The sequence below is a fragment of the Bufo gargarizans genome, chromosome 10, assembly GCF_014858855.1.
Source record: "Bufo gargarizans isolate SCDJY-AF-19 chromosome 10, ASM1485885v1, whole genome shotgun sequence".
Classification (NCBI taxonomy): Eukaryota; Metazoa; Chordata; class Amphibia; order Anura; family Bufonidae; genus Bufo; species Bufo gargarizans.
The window spans coordinates 16,140,727-16,157,790 of record NC_058089.1 but is presented as its reverse complement, the minus strand read 5'-3'; the positions used below and the strand labels follow the sequence as shown (position 1 = coordinate 16,157,790).

General features: G+C 46.5%; 1 protein-coding gene across 1 annotated transcript; it reads left to right on the top strand.

Annotated features, from left to right (window-relative positions):
- The first annotated feature begins 1,676 nt into the window (after positions 1 to 1,676).
- Positions 1,677 to 16,857, top strand: LOC122920740 (catalase-like). Its single transcript, XM_044270454.1, has 8 exons — positions 1,677 to 1,786; positions 5,633 to 5,824; positions 6,023 to 6,175; positions 7,130 to 7,259; positions 9,188 to 9,315; positions 10,389 to 10,493; positions 11,444 to 11,530; positions 16,669 to 16,857. Exons 2-7 carry the CDS (start codon positions 5,654 to 5,656, stop codon positions 11,528 to 11,530), a joined length of 774 nt encoding a protein of 257 aa, XP_044126389.1. The 5' UTR covers positions 1,677 to 1,786; positions 5,633 to 5,653; the 3' UTR covers positions 16,669 to 16,857.
- Positions 16,858 to 17,064: the final 207 nt, after the last annotated feature.

Here is a 17,064-nt window from a genome sequence, read left to right as displayed (position 1 = left end):
CGTGGCTGTTTCTGGTATTGCAGCTTTGACCCATTCACTTCGATTGGGTTGAGCTGCAAAGGATTTTCTGAGATTTTTAAGATAGGTCATCAGTATCTGATTGGCGGGGGCCCAACACCCGGGACCTCTGTCGATCAGCTTTTTGAGAAGGCAATAGCGCTCCTGTGAGCACCATGGTCTTCTCTTACCAAGGACACAGCAACGTACATTGCATAACCCTATTCGCTTCTATGGGACCCATGAATGTGTCGTCACTCAGCCTAAGAAAAGCAGAGCGAAGACTGCGGCACTACTGCGAGGGTGTCGGACCCTCCCTGATCAAATACTGATGACCTATCCAGAGGAAAACCCCTTTAGCACAACCCATAGACAAGTGTGGCGCTGGGGAAAAAATTAACAAAACCTTTTTATTTAAACCTGGACAACCCCCCATTTATAAAAATTGGATTCCCACCAGACAACCATTTTTAACGGCATCTGTCAGCAGAATTGTCCCTATGAAACCGTCTGACCTGTAAGGGTACTTTCACACTAGCGTTATTCTTTTCCTGTATTGAAATCCGGTAAAGGGTCTCATTAACGGAAAAAAAACGCATCAGTTTTGTCCTAATGCATTCTGAATGGAAAGCAATGGGTTCAGTATGCATCAGGATGTCTTACGTTCCATCCCTCGTACGGTATTTGATCGAACAAAATACTGCAGCTTGCTGCAGTATTTTTTCGAGGCCAAAATCTCGGAACACTACCGCAATTGCCGGATCTGGCATTTACTTTCATTGAGATGTATTTTTGCCAGATCCGGTACCAAATGTTCGGGAAATTGCCGCGTTGCCGGATCCGGTTTTCCGGTCTGCGCCGGGATATAAGAGGAGCTATTTTCGATTTTAATTTTTGAAAAAAATTTAATGACGGATCCGGTACCGGTCTAATGTAGGGATGGCCAACCTGAGGCTCTCCAGATGTTGCAAAACTACAACTCCCAGCATGTCCGGACTGCCAACAGCTATCAGCCTACAGCAGGGCATGGTGGGAATTGTAGTTTTACAACAGCTGGAGAGCCACAGGTTGGCCATGCCTGGATGGATCCGGAAAAAAAAGATTTCCGTTTGCATACGGTTTGCATTGGGAAAGTACCCTTACATGTGCGCTTGGCAGCTGCGTTGCCGTTACACCTAGAGGCTATGCTCTCTCTACAACTGCATTTTGATTGACAGTTCCAGGTGTGATGACATTTTCACTGCTTGACTCTGCCAGTCAAAGTGCAGGGGGCATAGCAGTTGCAGAGAGAGCAGAGCCTCTAGGTGTAACGGTAACGCCCCCGTTGCTCCTAAAGGGTCATTTGCATATATTTAGACATAAGTTTTCTCAGCAATGCGGACACATAGGAACATGGGACCAACACAGACGCCTTCAGCTGCCAAGTGCACATGTAACAGGTCAGCCAGTGTCATAGGAACAAAACTGCTGACAGATGCCACCTAGGGGTAATGACTTTGGGAAGATGTCTTGCCAACCTTTGGGTTATGTGAACCCAAATGCTTCATTGCGGGGGGAAGAACACTAGGCTTTGGTAAACTAGAATCTTTGGGCCACCACATTGGCTTCTCAGTGTCACAGAGGCTACGTATGAGTGACTCTCTGCTCTTGCCTTCTCCTCTAGAATATGCATTTGTTCTCCGACGATGGGCTTCCGAAAGGATACAGAACCCTGGAAGCTTATGCTTGTCATGCTTTTAGACTTGTCAATGCTGCTGGAGATCATGTGTATTGCAAATTCCAGTTTACGGTGGGTATCTCATACACTCTTTCCTTATGTTGGCCTGGGGAAATTAAGTGAAAAAGTGCCGTACGTGTCAGAGTGAAAACTACAGGAAATTGTACATAGAGAGGTATAAAAGCAAAAAACAAACAATGCAAACACAAATAATAAAGCAAATACAATCGTGCCATACTCACTATAAAAAAAATGTAAAATGCTAATGCTGCGTTATAAATGTGAAATTTTTGGCAAATATATTTTGTACAAAATTATTTGTGCCCGTCTGCCGCCGTCAAGGAGATCTCCTTAAGACGTCTTAATGAGATCGCCTTGATGCTGGCAAACGGCCACAAATAATTTTGTCCAAACTGTATTTGCCAAGAATCTCACATTTATAACTCAGCATTTTACATTTTCTATAGTGAGTATGGCACGATTGTATTTGCTTTATTATTTGTGTTTGCAGAGTGCTGTTGCATTGTTTGTTTTTTTGCTTTTGTGCTTTCAGCCAGGGCGATGTGCACCTGCGTGCTGGGATGTGCTGGCTGACCCCCAATTTTATTTTCTTTACATAGAGAGGTATCCATCGTTCAGTTTTAAGTCCAAAATGATGTGCTGTTTAACCCTTTTAGCCTTGTTTTTTGCATTTTCCTTGTTTACTCCCTTCCTTCCCAGAGCCATAGCTTTTTTCATTTTTCCATTCACATGAAGGTTGAAGGTTTGTTTGTTCTTGTCACCATTTAATATTGCTACAATGTAGTAGGAAGCTGGACAAAAAAAATCCAAATGGAATAGCGCAATTCTGTCACAGTGCCATGGGTTTTGTTTTTACGGTGTTCCCTATGGGCTAAAACTGTCCTGCGGCCTTCACTCTCTGGGTCAGTAAGATTACAGCGATGCCATATTTGCATAGTTTTTCTTGCGTTTTCACCCCTTCCCGCGAGACGTGACTTAAGCCCCAGCACCTGCCCGGTCAGGGCAGTCACTGACAGCCGAGCCCCTGCTGTATGCGCTGGCATCGGTGAAAACACAGATTCATATCTCACATCTTTTGAAAAGAAGGCAGAGCGACACTATGTGCCTCGCGCGAAACACACCACGGCAAATATTTTCTGTACTAGGCCACGCCTATAACTCCGCCCAAAACGTAACTAAACACCTAAACCAACCCAGTCCCGTAAATGCCCCCACATAGTAATTATTCCTCCTTTATGCCACCACACAGTATTTATGCCCACATTGTGCCCCCTTCATAGGATATGCCCAGATATGTGCCTCCTTCACGGGTTAAGCCCAGATATGTGCCTCCTTCACAGGTTATGCCCAGATATGTGCCCCCTCACAGTAGTTATGGCCAGATATGTGCCTCCTTCACAGGTTATGCCCAGATATGTGCCTCCTCACAGTAGTTATGCCCAGATATGTGCCCCCTCACAGTTGCGATGCCAAGATATGTGCCCCCTTACAATAGTTATGCCCAGATATGTGCCCCTTACAATAGTTATGCCAAGATATGTGCCCTTTTCACAGTATTATGCCCAGATATGTGCCATTTTCACAGTAGTTATGCCCAGATATGTGCCCCCTCACAGTAATATGCCCTGATATGTGCCCTGATATATGCCCCCCTCACAGTAATACTCCAAGTTATGCCCCCTCCCAGTGGCACTGCCCAGATATGTGCCCACTCCCAGTGGCAATACCCAGATATGTGCCCCCTCACAGTGGCAATGCCCAGATATGTGCCCTTTTCACAGTAGCTATGCCCAGATATGTGCCCCCTAACAGTAATATGCCCAGATATGTGCCTTGATATATGCCCCCCTCACAGTAATATGCCCGGTTGTGCCCCCTCACAGTCATATGCCCGCTCATAGTAATATGCCCAGTTATATGCCCCCTCACAGTCATATGCCCAGTTATGCCCCCTCACAGTCATATGCCCAGTTATGTGCCCCCTCACAGTCATATGCCCGCTCATAGTAATATGCCCAGTTATGTGCCCCCTCACAGTCATATGCCCATTTATGCCCCCTCACAGTCATATGCCCAGTTATGTGCCCCCTCACAGTCATATGCCCAGTTATGTGCCCCCTCACAGTAATATGCCCGGATGTGCCCCCTCACAGTAATATGCCCAGGATTGTGCCCCCTTAGAGTAATATGGTTATATGCCCAGATGTGCCCTCTCACAGTAATAGGGTAATATGCCCAGGATTGTGCCCCCTTCACAGGAAGTTAAAAATAAACCCTCTACATACTCGCCTAGGATCCTCGCCGAGGAGGAAGAGCACAACGGACTGCTGGCCCCGCCCCCTGCCCAGACCCTGACCTTTACAAAATGATGCCAACATAAAGTAGACATATGGGGAATGATGACTGATAACTATTTTATGAGACATTACTATCTGTCTTAAAAGTAGAAAAATTCTAATTTAGAAAATTGTGAATTTTTCAAAATTTTCTATAAATTTAGGATTCTTTTTATAAATAAAGGTGAAATATATATCGACTCAAATTTATCACTAACATGAAGTACAATGTGTCACGAGAAAACACTCTCAGAATGGCGTGGATAAGTAAAAGCGTTTCAAAGTTATTACCACATAAAGTGACGCATGTTAGATTTGCAAAAAATGGCCTGGGCAGGAGGGTGAAAACTAGAAGGGGTTAATACTTAAAAAATATACTTTTTTCTTCTCATTACCATATTCTTAGCCACATAACTTTTTAATATTTACGTCTAGTGAGCTGTGGGTGGGCTTATTTATTGTGGGGCAATTTTTTAATAAATTTTTTTTGAGGGAGGTGAAGCAACGAAAAAACTGCAAATTGCACATTTTTTATTCCCCCCCCCCCCCCCGCCCCCATTACAGCATTCACTGTACAGGAGAAATACATATACTGTACATCTTAAGAGTCCGGTCGATTTGGGACACGGCGATGCCTATGATCTTTTTTTTTTTTTTTTTTTTTTTTTTTTATTATGGGAAAAGGGAGCCGATTTGTATTTTTTACATATTTAAAATATATATATTTTTTTTACCATTTTTAAGTCCACTTCCGATTGCTTCGCCTAACATTGCAATGAATTACTATTGCAGTGTATAGGAGATTCACTATCTTCCTATGCAGCCCCGCCACCTGCAGGCCTAGATAGGAACTACAGCTGAAATAGCCTGGGTTCCTTTAGAGAGTCCCAGGTTATTACAGAGAACAAACTGTTTCCTGCCATGTCCGCGCAGGGAAGTCGTCCAGACCCTAGGAGCGCAGCCTTCCCGGGGAAAACCACCTCAGGTGCATTGGTCAGAATTGGCCACAGCATCTGAGGGCTTAAAGGTCTGCCACTGGCTTTAGTGCCGATCGCTGACCTTAGATATCTCTTGTGTAAAACAGCAAAAACCTGGCAGCTATGGCCATCTCTAATGTGCCGACATGTACAGTATATGTCCCCAAAAAATGAGGCAGCATTCCTGATTCCATGGTGAAAAATATATGAAGTTCTCTTTATTCACCCATGCTACACTTCTTGTCAAGCTATGACATCTGTGTGCTGTCCTTTTTTCTTGTGGGCCTATAGAAATGAATGGGCCCATGTCAAATCCGCAAAAAATGCTGGTCAAGACAAGGATGAAAAACACAGTTGTGTCCATGGAAGTCAGGGAGAGCTAAATAAACCTGTATGCGGAGGGCTCCCCCTAGTGGCATTTGCAGGAAGCCACTATGACAATATCATGGTAGCATAGGGAGCAATTCAGTGGCAGCCCACAGCAGGCGGGTGCTTGCCTTTATAGAGGTTAGGCCAATGGATATTACTGTACATTTAGCTATGTGTACGATCAAAGACTTTTTTTCTTTTCTGAATTGCTATAGCCTAAGACCAGTGAATTATTCATGACCACAGAAGAAGGCACTCGATTAGCTGGAGTTGATCCATCGTATGCAACCAGGGATTTGTATTGTGCAATAAAGAATGGAAATTTCCCACAATGGAGCCTGGAAATGCAAATTATGACCCAGGAACAAAGCGAGGCAATGCCCTGTTGCTTCTCTGACATCACTAGGGTAAGTGACTATCAGCCGTTGGAAGCAGTACCAAAGAAAATGCATAATGCATGGTCCCACCAAATTGTCCATGTCCTTTCCGGCACCTCCCATAGAGGGAATGAGCTGCCATGGTGCCATGGACATCCCCTTAAAATGACATTACTGTAGGTCATAAAGTATTTCTCGGTCTACATTTCTGTACTTTGTTCATTTCAGGAATGGGATCCTATCACTCACCCCTTGATGGAAGTAGCAGTACTCACTTTAGATAGAAACCCTAATAACCATTTCTTAGATGTGGAACAGGCGGCCTTTTGCCCGGGTAACTTATGTCCAGGAATAGAGGGATTCCTGGATAAAACATTCCAGGTAAGTAAAAGGAAAAACTGAATTCTGCTTGTAACAACTTCACGTTAATTTGTGGAAGGCTCTCAGCGCATATCCAGAGCTGCTTTAAAAATTCTTCTGGTTGCCATTGGAAACGGTCAACATTTCAGCTCCACCTGTTGTCAGCCATGCGATCTAGCTGTAAAGGTTAGGCTCTCACATTTGCTGTTTCCATTCAGTTTCTTGATACATTTAAAAAAAAAGTCATTGTATGATCATAAGGGAGAGCAAAATATTGGGAGGAAAAAAAGCGACTTTTATTTTAATTTTTTTTCTTAAAGGGAACCTGTCACCGGGATTTTGTGTATAGAGCTGAGGACATGGGTTGCTAGATGGCCGCTAGCACGTCCGCAATACCCAGTCCCCATAGCTCTGTGTGCTTTTTATTGTGTAAAACATATGCAAATTAACCTGAGATGAGTCCTGTCCCTGAGATGAGTCCTGTCCCTGAGATGAGTCCAGCGTGATGGAGCCCAGCACCGCCCCGCATCCTCAGAATCTTCTCCTTGCTCCCCGACGTCACAAAGCTAGTGCGCTGTAATCTTGTGATGCGCGAGCTAGCGCATGCGCAGTTCCTTCCCTGAGGCTGATGCCAGCACAGGGAAGGAACACTATGTATAGTTTTTTTGACACAATAAAAGCACACAGAGCGTGTGTGTCAGGCCTACAGCGTGCACTGTGCCCACTACGGCCAGTGCCCATGTCCTCAGCGCTATACACAAAATCCCGGTGACAGGTTCCCTTTAAGATGCACTGTAAAAAAACATGTTCGGTTCCAAGGTTTCTCTTCAGAAACAAGAGAAATAATTACTCCTCCGTCTTATCTTCGGGCGCAGGAGACTGGGGGCCCACCGAGGAATCCCCCGCCTCCCTGGTGGGCCAGTCCGAGCCTGCTGGAGAGTCCCTGCAGCTAGCAGATTTTTTATATCCTTTCAGGCTCGTGCGTTTGCCTACGCTGATGCGCAGAGGTATCGTTTGGGAGCAAACTTTGCACAACTGGAAGTGAATCGTCCCAAGGTTTGTGTGAACAATTACCAGCAGGATGGACTCATGGCCTTCCACCAAGGTATGTTAGTCTTAACCATCTTGCCTGACTTTTCTACCTTCTAACACTGCCTTAAAGGGGTATTCCGAGTGTTTAATACTGATTACACATCCTCAGGATAGGTCATCGGTGTGTGATTGGTCGGGGTCCGACGCCCGGCACCCCTGCCAATCAGCTGTTTGAAGAGACTGAGGCGTTCCAGTGAGCTCCGCAGCCTCCTCGAAGTTCACCAAGCACAGCGCCATCCATTGTATAGTGGCTGTGGTTGGTACTGCATCCCAGGCCCATTCATTTCTAAGCCATGTGAGCGATAAATGTGATGTCACTGGCCTAGGTCGAGGATCCGGGAGCATTGTGGCCTCTTCAAACAGATGATCAGTAGCTTCTGATGCCGGCACAGCCGCTGCTGCATCTCCTGCATATTGGGCGACGCTAGGTCGCAGCTTGCTATTGGCTGCGTCCCCCCCACCCAAGAGATGCAGTGCTGGCCATGCCGGCATCAGAAGTGACACGGGTGCCGGGAAGCAAGGTAAGTACAATCTCTGTGAGGGACCCCAGCATATGGGGGGGAAGCATTATAGGTCTTGGATAACCCCTTTAATATACGTTTGTGGGGGAATGTTACACGTATAAAGGGCTTCATGGTATTTATGTAATTAAAGGGGTTGGTGATAAATGTCTGATTGCTGGGGGTAGGTTCTCCACTAATTACAATAACGGGGGTCTCCAAGTCACCTGTGTAACCAGTGCTCCATTCACTTCTATTGGACCACGTCCGACTCGCTCCGGCAGGCCCATGGAAGTGGTCACGCATAGCCACTACCACTCCACTCCATTTACACAGGCGAATCAGGGGGGCCCATTCTAGTGATTTGTAGGAGACCCCCAGCGATCATACCCAACCCCTTTTTATGCTAGAAAGTTCTGCAACTTGCTAATATACTGTGGGTTATTATTTCTCACCATTCTCAAGATCTCTTCTTGCTGTCATTGAATGTGAACACCCCCGAATCATGTTCTGGATGGACTTATGATATATAGGCAAGATGCATAGCCCAAAGGAATGTACTCCATACAGCTGAATATCTCTGCCATAAAATAAAAAAAACATATACAAAGTTTTTAAGATTCTATTGTATTGGAAAGCGTAGCTGGCAGCTAGACATCCGCCTAAGGCCTCATGCACGCGGCTGGCCTGTGCGCGTACTGTGATCAGGGTCCGCAGTATACGGGCCCCTGCCATTTGTGCACCGTATCACGGATGTAGACCCATTCACCTGGATGGGTCCGCAATCCGGAAAGTGCCGTTCGGAACGGAGGCACAGAACCCCACGGAAGCATTACGGAGTGCTTCCGTGGGGTTTCTCTCCGTGCCGTCGCACCGCAAAAAAAACAGAACTTGTTCTATTTCTTTGCGGTGCGGACGGATCACGGACCCATTCAAGTTGAATGGGTCTGGATCCGTCTGCGGCAGCTGCACGGATGTTGCCTGTGCGTTGGGGATCGCAAATTGTGCACGGAACGGACGGGCAATGCCTGTGTACATGAGGCCTTAAGGACGCTTATTTTGGCATACATCTGGTTCCTAGAAGTCTATGGATACAATGTACCCACCAGATATAGTGTAATCCGAGCCATACATAGGTGCAGTGCTCGTTACAGTGTATCAGTGCCCTCTCCTTCAACGCTAGCTCTACACGGCGACATGTAAGTCGCGCGACAAATAGAGCACAAACAGCGACGCTGCAACATTTTTTTTTATGGAAGTCTATGGTGTCGCACTGCAACATGCGACATCTCCAATGGATATTTTTGAGACTGTTGCATCGCAGCGCTACACCATAGACTTCCATTAAAAAAATTGGTGCGACAAAATGTGATCAGAATCGTTTTCCATTGCTACACACAGTGGAGGGCATATTTACCTAACCTCTTTTACTTCCATGCAGTGGGCAAAACCAATTACTATCCCAACACAACCGGAGGTCCACAACCTAACCCAAAATTCAAGGAGACTGTGTTCAAAGTCTGCGGTGATGTGGACAGATACGACTGCTGTGAGGATCATTTCAGCCAGGTATTACATGCTAGCGCTGATCTTCAGTGCTGCTCTGATCGCCAGCTTAGGCTACTTTCACACCAGAGTAATGAATCAGTAAGAAACGGAAGCGTTCCCCCCCCCCCCCCCCCCCGCTATGACGGATCTCAATAGCGGAAAGGGAAAGCGCAGATGTGAAAGTAGCCTTAGCTGCGTTGTCTGCGGTTTTCCTGTTTGATGTATATTTTTTCTTCTGTTTTGACCATGTCCATGCAACTCTCTCTTATTTCCTGTCATGTCATGTCCATGGGCGGGGCAGCGACAGGGGAGTGTCTATGAAACTAGCGGGGTGGGAGGAGATATGAACTAGGGGCGGTGCTGGAGCTGTGGCAAAGAAAGGAGAAGTGCATCATGGGTTTGGTTGGAAGCAGCCACAGGAAGTGCTACGTAGAGGACGGTTTACATGGTGAAAACGGGTCAGGAGGGTCCAAACTGAAAAAAAAATATGGGAAAGGGGTAAATGAGGTAAGAAACTGATTAAATTAGTTTGACAAGACCGATCCCTCATGAAGGCATGATGATTTTTGAGCACAAAATTTGTAAAAGGCAATCATAAAAAAATAAAATAAAAATTGTCCCCAAAGGTGTACATAGCCTTTAATAAAGCATTGAGCGAACTTGAGATTTGCAAGTCGGTCGTTCGGGTTATCTAAGAATCCAGTTATGGATTCCGTTACTACGGACCATAACGGAATTCTATGGCGGGACGCACCACGGAAGCCTATAAGAGGCATTCCGTCATAATAGAAGTCTATGGCCAGCATAGCTCTTATAGGCTTCCGTGGTGTGTGCCGTCATCGAAATCTGTTATGGTCCTTGGTAGCAGAATCCATAACGGGATTCTTAGATAACCCGAATGCCAGACTTGCAAATTGCAAGTTCGCTCAACACTAATTAAAACCTCAGACGGATGCGCTCTTCTCTCCCAGTGATTTGTAGCTCTGCTTGCTCGGATCGGCTCCTGTGTATAAGCACAAGCTCACCAGGTGGTCAGTGCATGGGGAACTTACGGCATCTTCCTCCTTCCACTCTCATTGCTGCTTTCTCCACAGTCTCAGGCCTTCTATAACGCAATGGAAGAAGATCACAAGGATAGAACTGCACAAAATTTTGCAGATAGTATTTCTAGGGCAAGCCCTGAAATACAGGAACGGACGGTGAGTACCAGACCCTTCATATTGTATAGAATGTATACGGGATCACATTGCTCGTCCATTACTTGTTCTGTCTAGTCCTTCATTGACTCTTTCATGTAACGTTGTCACGGACCCGCCCACTTTCTCTTGACTTAGAATCTGGGTATTGTCCTCCACCTGACATAATACGATCAGTTAGGCTTTGTTCACATTGGCGCTAGGTCAGGGCCATCTGATTTCTATTGTTTTTTTGATGAGCAGATCCTTCACGATCACCATGCTACTAATGGGCTTTTAAAGTAGCCTTAAAGGGATTGTCTTACAACCTTTGAACCTATCAATATCATGGTTAGAAGAATGAGCGCCCCAATGTCCCCATTCAAATGAAGCGGTGGTCGAGCATGCTCACTGCCGCTCCGTTCAAAATATTGCTCAGGTATATTCGATGTAGAGTTCTAATGCAGCCGTAGTGGGCGTGCTCCACCACTCCGTTTAAGGAAATTCTTTCTCGTGATCGGTGGGAGTCCCAGCAGTTGGAGTCCACCAATCAGGCACTGAAAGGGGTTGGCCCATCTCGCACTTTGGTGGCATATTGCCAGAGGTGGGACCTGCACTGATCTCTAGAATGGAACTCCCATAGAAGTGAAGGAGAGCGCACCACACATGCGCTGCCCCCTCTACATCCGGAGTTCCGGAAATTTTTTGGCACTCCCATAGAAGTGAATAGAGGGTAGCTGTGCTTGCGCGGGGATCTCTTCTCTGCTTTGGAGACCCCATTCTAGAGGACATTGGTGGAATATCCTAACATTATGCCAACAAAGTGCGACATGGGCCAACCCCTTTAAGTTTAAAGTTTATAAAATGGTTTTAATATTATTTTGTTACACCTAGGGGAAACCAGCCATATCTGATAATGTTGATAACTTGTGGGTGATACATGTAAAATGTTAATTTTATATTATTTTTTTTAGCTTGAATACTTGAATTCGATAGATCCCGACCTCATGAGCAGAGTGGCTGCACGGGTCACTCAGATTCCAGAGTGTGGAACTCCATAGGTAAAGTAGAAAAATAGTGTTTCATCAATGTCAGGGCACTTTCACACTAACGTTTTTGTTTTCCGGCATGGAGTTCTGTCGTCGGGGCTCAATACCGGAAAAGAACTGATCAGTTATATCCTAAGGCCTCTTTCGCAAGGGCGTCATGTTTTTTCCCGGGTAAGATGCGGGTGCGTTGCGGGAAAATGCACAATTTTTCCGCGCAAGTGCAAAACATTGTAATGCGTTTTGCACTTGCGTGAGAAAAATCGGCATGTTTGGGTTAGGTGCTGGGTAGATTGTATTATTTTCCCTTATAACATGGTTATAAGGAAAAATTATAGCATTCTTAATACAGAATGCATAGTAAAACAGCGCTGGAGGGGTTAAAAAATAAAACTAAAAAATTAACTCACCTAATCCACTTGTGCACGCAGCCGGCATCTCTTCTGTCTTCTTTCTTCAGGACCTGGGTAAAGGACCTGTGGTGACGTCACTGCGCTCATCACATGGTCCATCACATGATCTTTTACCATGGTGATGGATCATGTGACGGCCCATGTGATGAGCGCAGTGACGTCACCACAGGTCCTTTACCCAGGTCCTGAAGAAAGAAGACAGAAGACAGGAGAGAAGCCGGGCTGCACTAACAAGTTGATTAAGGTGATTTAAAATATTATTATTATTTTTAACCCCTCCAGCATTTTTGTACTATGCATTCTGTATTAGGAATGCTATTATTTTCCCTTATAACCATGTTATAAGGGAAAATAATAATGATCGGGTCTCCATCCCGATCGTCTCCTAGCAACCATGCGTGAAAATCGCACTGCATCCGCACTTGCTTGCGGATGCTTGTGATCTTCACGCAGCCCCATTCATTTCTATGGGGCCGTGAAAAACGCACAATATAGAGCATGCTGCGATTTTCACGCAACGCACAAGTGATGCGTGAAAATCACCGCTCATGTGCACAGCCCCATAGAAATGAATGGGTCGGGATTCAGTGCGGGTGCAATGCGTTCAACTCACGCATTGCACCCGCGTGGAAATCTCGCCCGTGTGAAAGGGGCCTAATGCATTCTGAATGGAGAGAAATCCGTTAAGGATGCATCAGGATGTCTTCAGTTCAGTCACTGAACGTCGTTTTGGACGGAGAAAATACCGCAGCATGCTGCGGTATTATCTCCGTCAAAAATGCCGGATCAGTTGCTGTAATGCCGGATCCGGCATTAATTTACATAGGAATGTATTAGTGACGGATCCGGCATTAGAAATACCTGAATGACGGATCCGTCCTTCCGGTTTGCGCATGCATAGACCTTTAATACTGTAAAAAATAAAAATACAAGATGGATCCGTCTATCCGCATTACAAGCGGAGAGACGGATCCGTTCACGCAAGGCATTTGTGAGACGGATCCGGATCCGTCTACAAATGCTTTCAGTTTGCATCCAGATCGCCGGATCCAGCGACGGGAACTGCTTGCCGGATCCCTCTGCCGCAAGTGTTAACATTAACCCTCCAGAATACCGTGCGAGTGAAAGTCCTTTACTCTGGCACAGGATAATCCAGACAATCTGCCAATCTGGCTCTTGTTTTGAACCCAAAACTGCAACACAATATGGAAAGAAACGTGAAAATGACCACGGAAGGCAGACTTTAAAGGGGTGGTCTAGGTTTATCCCATAAATCTAGTACATGACAACCTCTTTCTAACAAAGCTAGAACCAGCCCTGCACCTCACATGGATCCAGAGATCTCCCCGTTCATTGCTCTGCTAGATTTATTTCAAGATGGCAGATTAGAGGGCGCGTCCCTTCTCAGAGGTTGTGTCCTTTCTGCTGCAGCTGGTGGCAGTTCAAGGATGGAACTAAGCATATGCTTCCATCTCAGTGAGCAGGACAGAGAAATTAGAAAAGGAGCAAACAGCAGGTGGCGCTATACTCACAGATTTCAGTAAATAACTCAGCGGCTATATACAATTTTTAATTACATGCAATTACAAAACTATTCAAATCCAGCTGCTGGTTTTGAAAACTGTAGAATATAATTTGTGGGACGACCCCTTTAAATTTGCCCCCCAGCCAGCGCTACCTGTGGAGATATCCATATTTACCTGCTCCCCACCGCTCCGTTCCAACATCGTGGCCCCTGAACTAGTTTCAATGGACTTCTGGGCCCAATCACCCAACTTCCGCAAGGATGTGGGTCAACAGGCTCCGCTGCAGCCAATGACTGACCTCAGCGGTGACACGTGGCCAAGTATTACATGCTGCTTGTAGTCAATGGCTGCAGTGGCACACGTGACACCGTCTGTGCGGAAGTTGACAGATGGAGTCCAATAAAGAGTCCAGACGGAACGAGGAGCAGGTAAGTATGGATTTCTCTACAGCAGGGAGGCCCAACCTGCGGCCGTCCAGCTTTTGTAAAACTACAATTCCCACCATGCCATGCTGTAGGCTGATAGCTGTAAGCGCTCCGGGCATGCTGAGAGTTGTAGTTTTACAACAGCTGGAAAGCCGCAGGTTGAGCATCCCTGCTCTACAGGTACCAACGGCTGAAGGGGGGGGGGCAGATTTAGGGAAATAAATAAAAATTCGACAACTCCCTTTAATGCCTAGAATTGTTATTCTTAGCGCAGGGCGACACAAGGATTCTGCCATTCTTTGATTGTCTCATGCTTCACCCCCTCACGTTGGAGTGTTCCTTTAAATTGTTCTTAGTACCCTTTGGGTCTGTCTCGATGAGGTTTCCTCAGCATAGGCCGTCAATATGTAAGCAGTGGGGGTCCGGCGAGACCCCCAGCGATGAGCTGTTTTGCAGTAGCTGCATTGCCGGAACTCTACAGCTCCGTCTACTGTGTGGTGGTCAGAGCTGGTTACTGCAGTGCAGCGCCCATTGAAGTGAATGGTAACCGGCTGCGTCCGCTGCACAGTGGACAGAGCTGTAGTGACTACAGGACGGCTGATCAGTAGGGGTGCGGGGTGTCAGACCCCCGCTAATCAGATATAAAAAGGCCAGTATTATAACAGTACCTGCAAACCCCTTTGGATTTTTCCAGTCTACAGTTCACCTCGTCAGTGTCCAAACTGCCAACCTACAAAACAGATAGAGGTTAATAAATAATTCAGACTGTGCTGCGCAATCCCACTGCTCAAACAAAGCGGATTAAGAAACACATTAACCAGCGGCGCAGAGCGCCAACTTGGCAGAATTAGGATTTTCACCCGACAAACATAGAGGACTCTGCTCCCTTCTGATCACGCAATCAAATTCCACATCAGATAAGGGGACAGTGATATCAACCTCATGGATATTTGCATTGCGTGAGATTACTACCGTGTATAAAGGGTGCAAAATGGTCATCCAGATACTGGCATTGGGGATGATACCTCAGAGGCTGGTATTGGGGATAAAGACCCAGATACTGGCATTGGGGATAAAGACCCAGATACTGGCATAGGGAGTGGAGGCTGGTATCGGGGGGTGGTGACCCAGAGGCTGGCATCGGGGGGTGGTGACCTAGAGGCTGGCATCGGGGGGTGGTGACCTAGAGGCTGGCATCAGGGGTGGTGACCTAGAAGCTGACATCGGGGGTGATGACCCAGAGGCTGGCATCAGGGGTGGTAACATAGAGGTTGGCATTGGGAGTGGTAACACAGAGGCTGGCTTCGGGGGTAGTGACCCGTTCTCATTCTGAGCTCAAGGGGCTTATGGTAGCAGGGAGGGGAGTTCTAGCGCTGGCGGTCTCCTGTCTGCAGAGATAGTTTGTCCCATTTCATACATGTACACCCAGTGCCCTCATTGGCACTAGCCCGCAAGATTAGAAGCTTGCTTGGCATCTGCACCCGATCACCCTGCCTAACAGCAAAGATCCATAGAAGCACCTAATGACGGGTGTGGTTAAAAACTGTACCTTGTAAGCCTCATTCACACGTCAGTGTTTTGATCAGTAATTTCCATCAGTGATTTTGAGCCAAAACCAGGTGTGTCACTAAACCCAGAACAGGTGCTCATGTCTGTGGAGGCTCCAATCCTGGACATCACTGAATGAGGCTTTAATGTGGGATAGGTCCACCAATGGACCACAGAGGAGCGTGACTTGTAATATGTGCCCCCCCCCCCTCCCCCAAAGTGGGCACTGATGGGAGGCTTTGTGGGTGGATCAAGACAGGGCTTAAAATATACCACAAATTGGGAGTCAAACATGTATTTCCACCCTTGACATCACTAAGAAAATCCCAGTGACATCATCAGTTGCCTTAAAGAGGACCCGCCCCCTCTCCTGACATGTCCGTTTTAGTAACGACTTGCATTCCCCATGTAATAACGATTCCACAGAATCTATTCTTATGGCTCTATGTTGTGCTGTTCCTCTATTATTTCTACTAGAAATCATGAGTGAATTGCTAGCAGTCTGCAGTGAAGGTCCAGCTGGGTGTTACCAGTCGGGGGGGGGGGGGGGTGCCCCTGCAGTCCGACACTGGCCTCACTGACTGGATAGGGGTTCTCCAGGCTTTTAACATTGAAGACCTATCCTCAGGTCTCCGGGTGCTGGGAGTCAGACCGCACCGTTCAGATACTGATCAATATTAAACATCCGGAAAACCCCTTTAACCCTGCTTTCTCACAACTGAGCGTTTCCTAAACGCGCGTCAGACGCGCGTTTCTGACGCGCGTTTTTTGTAATAGTAAACGCACGTTTGACGCGCGTTTGTGTCATTGACTGCAGTGTCCTATGGCCACAAACGCGCGTCAAAACGCCCCAAAGAAGCTCAAGTACTTGTTTGAGTGTCGGGCGTTTTACAGCGCGATCGTACGCGCTGTAAAACGCCCAGGTGAGAACCATTCCCATAGGGAAGCATTGCTTTTCATGTGTTGAGCGTTTTACATCGCGTTTGAACGCGCTGTAAAACGCTCAGGTGTGAACTTAGGGTAAGAGTATGTCAAAGATCTCTCGAGTATCACATACTCAGGGCAGGTTTTCAGCCTATGGATATAGATAAATAAATAAAATGCTTCTATTCACTGACAACAAGCACACACCTTGAAGATGACAAGGAATTGAAATGCAAAATGTGTATAAGAAATTGCAGAATTATTCATTAGAGGACAATTAAGCCAAAAACTTTTTTAACTCTTTTTCATCCTTCCAGGAAGCTGCAAAGCAAAGAGATCCGGCACCAGGCGCGGCGGTGACTCTACCGGACATACATCTGCTTCGTGTGACGCAACTCTGCTGCCACAATCACTTCCCTGCACTTTCCTGCGATTCATGGGCTGTGGGTTTGCGGTGTCTTTTGAGCTTTTAATGCTTTTTGACCGAGAATAAACTTCTGCATTGCAATCAACTTGGTCTTCGATGTCTGTGCAAATCTGTTCACGAACCTCAACCCTTCCCGTAGAGCGGAGCTACAAAGAGCATGTCTCGCCGAGATGCATTAGACCAGTGCTGCGGGGAAACTACAACTCCCAGCATGTAGTTACAGTTGCTTGACACAAACAGGACCCAGAGTTCAATAGGAACTGTGTAATACCTCTTAGTTCCTGTG